Here is an 8,928-nt window from a genome sequence, read left to right as displayed (position 1 = left end):
AATTTCACAATTATAATATTATCTTGATTTTATCGTATAAATCAAACTAATTATAAAAAATGATTAAATCTGAAAAAGTTAAAAATAAAAGATTGTATAAAGATAGCTCTCTTGAGACACTGGTGAATGTTTCATTAATTGTTCGTCGTGAATGTATTTCTCTATGACGTAGAGAAAAAGTTGATTTGATCTCATAGAAGCTTGTGATATGAGGGGCAAACACTTGGGGTCTTCAGAAATAAGATCAAACCGAACCAAACTATTAAATCAAATTAAATCTCATGATTTGAATTGATTTTCATTCAGTTACAGTTTGGATTGGTTTTAAAATCAACCAAACCAAAACAAATAGTTGATTCAAGTTTTAGATAAAAAAGAAAAAAAATCAAACCAAACCAATTACATCAACATAAAAAATTATGTAATAAATATTTCTTGTATATAAATTTTTTGCTTGATTTTTAGTTTGTGTTTTATTATTGAGTGAGTCTCATGTGAGACCGTCTCACGGATACTAATCTGTGAGACGGGTCAACCCTACCCATATTCACAATAAAAAATAGTACTCTTAGCATAAAAAACAATACTTTTTCATGGATGACCCAAATAAGAGATCCGTCTCACAAGTACGACCCGTGAGACCGTCTCACACAAGTTTTTGCCTTTATTATTAGTGAGCTTTGTAACAATCTAATTATATTAATAAATTTTTTTATATAAATTTTAACCAACCAAAATTTATGACTTTATTATTTTATTAAAAATTCATAGTTTAATTTAATTTGAATTTTTTTAAACCAATATAAAATAATTTGGTTTAAATTTTTATGTAAAAAATGAACCAAACCGTAGTTGAACACCCTTAATAAACATCACTTGCTCAAAACTATCAAAGAATACTTCATAGAACAAGGAAAATTCTGAAATCCGTCCCAGATAGTTGGCTTTTGGTACCTAAATCGTCAAATTGTCCGGATAGCAAATATTTGTCCGTGTCATACGCAGAGCAAGAGGCCATTGACAAAGCCTATACACATACTTTGTATAATTCAAACTCCCAGGGGAGGCACTAATCCTTCAAGATAATGTAGTCTTTATGTGATACAATAATGGTCCACACATTCTACTGAATCAATCACCATACCCGTATTTCCTCGAATTTGATTCGAATTTAAGGTTCTATACCTCCTGCTCGATTCATGGGCAGAAAGTGACTCTTGGTTCAACCATTGCATTGCCACTAAGAAGATATCAGTGGCTATGTAAGCCGGGAATTTGACTCTGTTAAGCATTTTATACCTCAATTCAACTCCATGCCCCTGAATAATTACTAACTGGCAGCACCATCCATTAGCCACTCCCCCCATCATCTGCCGCCTCCGAAGATAACTTCAATCCACATTCCATCCTAATTGCTGACAGGAGCTCAGGAGATACAAGTCCTCGGTCCTTTCGCACGACATTCACTCTATAATTTTTCGAGTCTAATTTGGTGTTTTCACCATCTTGGATAGGTTCAACTTCTCCTCGAGGCTTATAAAGTATGACTTTGCTAGGTTCTTGTGAAACAAGAACAGATCCCGTTGCTTGCTGAGAGAATAAGATGGAAATGAAAATCTTTGATTCTATGATTTAATCAAGAGGTGGAAAAAGTTCCCACTTACAGACCTCTAAACTGTGGACCACCTCCCGTATTGATGTTCCATCGGCTCTACCTTTGATACTAACTATGGCAAGAGAATGCTTCTTGAAATGAGTGTTGATTGTTCTAGCGATTCCAGACATGATATTGCGTTTCCCTGATAAATGATAAATAATAAATTAGCTCGAATTAAAGGTAACATAAAAATTAAGGCAGATTATATGCACTGGATTCAAACCAACTGAGGTCTGGCATACAGAAGTCCATATGAAGTTGTGCCACATTATAGGCGGTAAACTGCAATACAGCATAAAATAAAACGTTTCAAATTGTGTAAAACATCAGATTACCTATGGCCAGCACAGGTCGGTTTTTCATTCTGAGGGCCTGCTTTCTTAGAATAAGCCTCTCTCTGTTAGAAAGTTGTGTAGCCCTGTAAAATGCGGACTCATTTTGTGTTGCTTTCCCAGCTGAGTGCTCTAAATTAGCCTTTGAGTGGTCAATTTTAGAATCACGAAACTGAGGCTGAATTAAAGTGGTGGCTGAAGTATTAACCTGATCCTGTGACTAAATATAACAATGATGCATCAATCATTGTAGAGTAAAGTTTTTGCATCAAAAGTGAAAATGTATGTGCACATAAATCACACCACCCAAACTTTTTCTTGAATTTACCTCCCGACGAAGTGAAAAATCAATGCGTCGCTCAGCAATTTTCAAAGAATCTTGAATATCTTTAGGGACGGATACAGGTGGAGGCTCTTCCCTTGGCATGTCACATGCATCTTTGCCATCAATGTTGGAATGTAAAATATCTCTTGTTAAGTCCAGTCGGCCAACACTTACAGAACACTTTGAACTAGGCACAAAGTCCTCTCGTCCCGCAGAATTTGTATCAGTTTCTTGGTTTTCCATGATCTTCAACAATGAAGGGAAAATGAGATTGAGATACGGTTTAGCTTTGTGAAGGTACTTTACAATTTCAAATAAAATAAATGGATCATGTTTCCAGCAGCGTGGAGCAGAAAAAAAGAGGAAAAATATGAAATAGTCAATCAAGTTTCATCAATACACTTGTGTGTCCCACAAACAAGATTGATAGCTCACAACTATTATTATGCCAAGGATTTGTATCAGCCTCTCTTACATGCGCACCCACAAACGCAGGAGTGAGAGAAGAGGTTCATTGTATGCATGGTGTAAATAAAGGGCATTAAAGAGCATGAGGGACCCGGAGTCTAAGAACAAGGTGCAAGGACTTTTTCAGGTCAAATTTAAAAATTGTGAAGGGATAATTATATGAGACCAATCATTAGCCCACCTTTTTAGCAAGATGAACCACATGGATTAACGTTAATAGAGCCAGAGTCATAAAATGCTCATTATTACCTCCTCCACAAGATCTTCATAATGAGACTGCTCTTCACTGTTGAGATCTTTCTCAAATGATTTATCTACGTTCATATAAATCTCACCAGTCTCCTGCTCTTTAACCTGGATGATGACAACACAAGCTCAGCGTAGTTTAGATGATGAAATATCCTACTCGCTATAAAATAAAGATGGAGGATCTACTATCAAATGTGACTTACAAAGCCAAGTTTTAAATCTTTGGCCAACAGCAGATTGTTGGTATCTTTGTCTTTAGCCTGAAACAAAATATTCAAAATCACCGATACATCTAATTGATAGAATTAATGCCTGGAAATGAATAACTTTGGAACAAAATCTACCTACCATTTTAAGCTTCAATTCGTTAATGTTCTTGGTGAGCTCCAAAACATGCAGTTTCAAGGACTGCATTGATGAAAACATATGCAAAGACCATTTTGGTCACTAATCAGTTCCTTGAAATGACAGAAAAAGTAAGGGAAAGATGTAAAAAAGGGAAAACTGAATAAAGAAAACAAAAGGAACAAAACATTCAATCCAAGTACATGAGACGAGGATGTATTTCAATTTCGCAAAAGTTAGATAGGTCATTGGTTCATATGAAATGAGCCATACCCAATCCTGAGTCCTGAATCATATGACAATTCTTAAGTATACTTCACTAGGTACAACTTATTTCACTATTTGTACCAGAATTGCATTTCAAAACCAAAAACTAGAGGATGTGGAACGTAAAACTAGATATCCAGATTCATAAATAAGAAAGCAAAAGCCTTGTCCAATTACCACACCTGACGACGCTGAGCCTCTAGTGAACGTTTCAATGCTTCTCTTTTACTTAGAAGTGTCCGCGGCCTTAAAGTAGCCGGGCGTTGATAGTTCTTCCCACGGTAAATGATGATTGCATAACCTTTAGTGTCTCCCTCAACTGCTACCAATATTCCACCACTTTCAGCCTCTAAAGTCTGTGCTACTTGATGTACTTCTTCAATGCTCCTCCTGCCAATAAGTATCTTTACCAATTCCCGATATTTCCAATGAAGATGCATGTTCTCAACTGTTCCATCAAAAACTCCTCGCCGGCCTACGAATGGAAAGAGAAAATTTTACTTTATCATCGATGCCACTTCATTTTAGATTGAATCGGCCTTTCATCCATGATCTACTTTCTTGCTTGCTCGATAAAATACTTACCCAATAGGAGGAAAGGTCCCATTTTAAGCCCAATTCTCCTCAGCATATACCTTTCTTCTTCAGTTATACCCTCCTTGTCTGCTTCCGGTGGTTGAGAGATTTCTTCCTTTCCCAACTCTTCTAAAAGCTTTTCAGCCCTGGATTTTTTGGCTAATGCCTACAGTGATAACATTAACATTAGGAATGCATGGAATAATTGGGGAAATATTTGAATGACTAGGGTATTTCACCAAGGCCTACAATGTCCAACTTTGCACCAGTTCTCCAAATCGCTGCCTCTGAGAATCTTAGTTTCCTTGGTTCAGAGGGGCCATGACATTTCTGGTCTTGTTGTTCATTAAGTTCAACTCCAGGAGAATATTCATTGGGCACATGTGCATTTTCCTTTGTATTCATTATTGCGTTTTTATCTGTCCCCGGTTGTGAAACAGCCAACCTGCCTTGCCTTCGCCCTTCTATTGCTGAAGAGACTGCAACCGGTAAAAAATCCTTTCCTCGGTAGAGAGAAATAAATTCTCTGTCCCTTGACAGCAATGTCCCTCCAGTAAGCCCCTGCAATAGTTCACTTTCGAGTTAATAGATGTCTATGAAACTAAACCAAAAGGTTACAGAGTTAACACAGACCAACGAATGAGAGCTTAGTAACCATCACGTTACAGAATTTGAATTACAAACCTTTAGCTCTTCAGCCATCAATTCACTATTTGTATTCTGAACGCCTCTCTTGATAGCAATTTTCGCAATTTCACATTTCTCCCAGAGCTTAACAATGGAAGCTGCCAATCCTTGAAGTTTCCTATTCCTGCCTGCAGTAAGAACTAAGTGAAGAACTCACAGGTACCAGTTAGAAAAAAAGGTAATCACATTCTGGAATGACCAAGGCCATATATTTTCACTCTTATATACTTATTCCAACAAATTTAAAGAGCATTCTTTTTCTCCGCACCTGCTATGATCCATGGAGGATACAATATATGTGTGATCAATTCGTGTCACATTTCAGTCAGTCAAATATAGACTTCACTAATCCAACCCCACTAATATAAAGTGAAATGACATAGAATCAGTGCAACAAGTAATGTGGTCGTTTCATTATTTAGCAGCAATTGATCTCAGTCTGGGGAAAAATATTCTAACCTAACGCAAAATGACATGGTAAAGGCAGACCAAGTCTGCGTAATGTAGTCATCTCATCAGTTTGTAAGTTTCGGTTTCACTCCATATGGAAGTAGACGGAATGGCCTCCTGTATCCAGGGACTATTGCTGGCAAAAGATCAGCATCTACAGGTAGAGGATCATAGCCCCACCAATCAGTAAACCGTGGACCAAGCCCTTCAAGAAGCTTCTCAGCTTCCTCGGTAAGAAGTGCCTCGCCAGGAAGCTGGAAACGAACTCTATCTGGCAAACCCACTCCTTGAACGAGTGGTGGACGAGAGACGCGCATGCAAGAATTATGTACAGGAGATTCCACAGCTTTGTTGCCTTGTGAAGACATCCCTATTTCACCATTTACTCCTTCATCGGTCTTTATATCAGGAGAAGATCCGGAAGAAGAGTCATCTGACGAATTATTGTCAGCAAAGAAGTAAGGATACTTGTATTCAGCTCCTCTATACAGTATTATGTTACTCCCAGATCTCCAAATAACTAAACCTCCAGTTTTTCTCTGAAAACACAATACCAATTAATTTGACGAGAGAGAAAAATATTGGACAAAATTGGCCACACCAGGCAGGCTAGGCATGATTCGTGAACTAACTGTAATAAGTAACTATTAATCTCGAATAGAACTCTTATATGACTCGAATATCCTTCAGATATCATGAGCAACAACAATCTCCATTTATTGGTCGAATCTCCCTGTTCGTACATTATAATGAATAATGATCAACAAGATTTCATATTCATATCTCATGTGTAGTTTTCTTACTCTTTTCTTTATTTACCACTTACCAAACATTGCTACTGCATTGAAACAGTTCGATCAAAGTCCCATTTTTATATATTGTAAACAAATAATGTATCGTTTATTCAGATCCTTAACATTTTAAACGCCGCTTACCTCCAACAAATCATGAGTCCTCTTCATGTTCAACTTGCATATATCCTCACACGCGATCCTCACAATCTCGTACCTTCTCCATCGTTCATGAATCCCATTCACAATCCCCTCAGTTATCCCAGCTTTTCCAACTTTCAGCTTCTTCTTCAAACCGATCCCAAGACTCGTCAGCCTCTTTATCTCATCCACCGGCAACGTTAGCTCCGCTAGCGTTGGAGCTCTCTCCTTCTTTTGGTTCCTCAACCTCTCATCCTCCTTCTCCTTCAAAACTACACGCCTTAACTCGTGAAACTTCTGTATAGCATCCCCCGAGCCAGGTTCCGGCACTGGGTTTCCGGGCATGCTCCAACTTGGGTCGAGCGTGTGCCCCACCCGATGCTTGGGCAAATGGGATCGTAATGGGACAAATATCTCACCAGGAGAAGGAGAAACCGGACAGGAACTTGGTGTTTCTTCTGGATTTTCATTATTGATTCCTACTTCCAAGTAGCCGAGGCTGCGGAGCTTCTCCGCGATGCGCTGAATGGCCGACTGCGGAAGTGTTTGGGTGTCCGCAGCGAGGGCGGCGGATACTCCAACCGGAGTTCGCTGTTGGCCAGGTGAAAGCGGCAATTTCGAACACCCAAATACCGAAATCGAGAAAGAGGGGAAGTACAGGGGAAAATTTCTATTGCAATTGCAGGATGAAATCATCATATTAGTGATAAAATTTAAGGAAAGTGAGGTTGAGGCTTCATCTGTGAAGAGAAGGGACGCATTATCCAACGGCCGTATCTTTGTACTAAGCTTATATATAGTCTAATATAATAAATTGGTAAACAATGAAAAATCATGTTATTTGATTTTTAAATATTGACACAATGAAAAATCATATTATTTGATTTTTAAATATTGACATGATACTTCAAAATAATATAATAATTATTATATAAAATAATATTTTAGAATATGTGAGAGTGATTCAATTGTTTTTTGCGAGAAAGACTCGTGGCGTGAATTTGGTTGATTAGATTAATTGGTTTGAAAGCCTTTTATCACTAGGTTGACAAAAACTTGTGTGAAACGGTCTCACGGGTCGAATTTGTGAGACGTATCTCTTATTTGGGTCATCGATGAAAAGTATAATTTTTTATGCTAAGAGTATTACTTTTTATTGTGAATATGGATAGGGTTGACCTGTCTCACATATTAGTACCGTGAGACGGTCTAACATGATTGTCGTACATGTATTTGATTTGCTTCTCTTTAGTATTGGGTTGTTAACTTGGAGAATGTAGGATCAGCAGCTTAAGGAATTTGATAACTGGACCTAGAAAGACCGCAAAACATGCCTGCACGACTGTATAAATAAAAGGTGTTGGCAATATATCGGCATCTGGCTACTTCGAGTGGGCATCGAGGCCCCCGTCTGGCATGTTTCTTGGATACACCCCAAGTTGGGTTGTTCAATTCTTGCTTCTTGTTATTATGATGGAAAAGTTGTTGTCTGGAAGGAAGGTAGTGAGAATGAGTGGTCACAGTTCCATGTCTTCGAGCACAAATCATCAGTCAATTCTATTGAGTGGGCACCTCACGAGCTGGGACTCTGTTTGGCTTGTGGTTCTTCTGATGGTAACATCTCAGTATACACAGCTAAATCAGACGGTGGCTAGGAAACCGTTGGGGTGACATCTGTTTCTTGGGCACCTTCAATGGCTCCTGGTCCATTAGTTGGATCGGGGAGACTGGATCCTGTTCAGAAGCTGGCTTCCGGTGGTTGCGATAACACAGTGAAGGTCTGGAAGTTATACAACGGAAATTGAACCGCTTCCCAGTGTAAGAAAAAAAAATGACTCATATTATAACAAGAATAAATGTGTAGAAATGACGACGGACATTACCTACAATTTTTTATAAAATATGTGTACGACGCCTCAACTTTGAAATATTGAGACGTGCATGCGTCTCTTCTTTTGACAAAAAGGCTACTGCAATCACTATTTGATGGTATGAAAGGCTTATAAATATCGGTGATTGAGGTACCTAAGCACACACATCATAAGAATAAAAATACACCATTTACAGAGAATGTTGAGTGCTTAGAAGGTTTCAATAGGAGGAAATCAGAAAAATTACAAATCATTCAATGTCTGGAGGTAACGCTCGATCTATTTCCACATATTGTTTATCATGTTTATAAATGTGTAGAAACATGAATTTTTGAGAAACACTCTAAAATTTTGTATCAGAGTTGTGATACATTTTTCTTGAAAATATTTGTTTTCATTTTTCGAAAATCGGATTTCATGAACTTTTGGACAAATTTATTTCTGAAATTTTCCGTAACAAACATGTAACATGAAGATGGGATAATATAATATTAAGAAACTTACTTGAGAATTTTCTGCACTTTGAAGTCTTGAAAATTAAATAGAATTTCTGAATTTGAAAAATAAAATAAGAATTTTGTAGAGCAAAATATTTTCGAAAAACTTGCAGAAGAAAGCTTGAAGAAAGTGATTATGGCAATTGAATGAAATGTTTGTATTCAATCATTCAACTAGACATGCATTGTATTGAATTTAAAAATATGACCCACAATAGAAGACATAATTGACGCCTTTCGGTCAATTATTTATTATTATTATTTTTTAATAA

General features: G+C 37.5%; 1 protein-coding gene across 1 annotated transcript; it reads right to left on the bottom strand.

The window, feature by feature from the left end:
• Positions 1-1,070: 1,070 nt before the first annotated feature.
• Positions 1,071-7,059, bottom strand: LOC140823515 (CRM-domain containing factor CFM2, chloroplastic). Its single transcript, XM_073184894.1, is given in 14 exon segments — positions 1,071-1,590; positions 1,669-1,799; positions 1,993-2,209; positions 2,318-2,560; positions 3,032-3,136; positions 3,235-3,291; positions 3,380-3,439; positions 3,826-4,118; positions 4,229-4,385; positions 4,469-4,780; positions 4,904-5,034; positions 5,366-5,423; positions 5,425-5,895; positions 6,292-7,059. Coding segments are annotated over 14 exon segments (3,171 nt in total). The 5' UTR covers positions 6,988-7,059; the 3' UTR covers positions 1,071-1,350.
• Positions 7,060-8,928: the final 1,869 nt, after the last annotated feature.

Source organism: Primulina eburnea, chromosome 2 (assembly GCF_022965805.1).
Source record: "Primulina eburnea isolate SZY01 chromosome 2, ASM2296580v1, whole genome shotgun sequence".
Lineage (NCBI taxonomy): Eukaryota > Viridiplantae > Streptophyta > Magnoliopsida > Lamiales > Gesneriaceae > Primulina > Primulina eburnea.
This window is presented reverse-complemented; position numbering and strand designations above follow the sequence as displayed.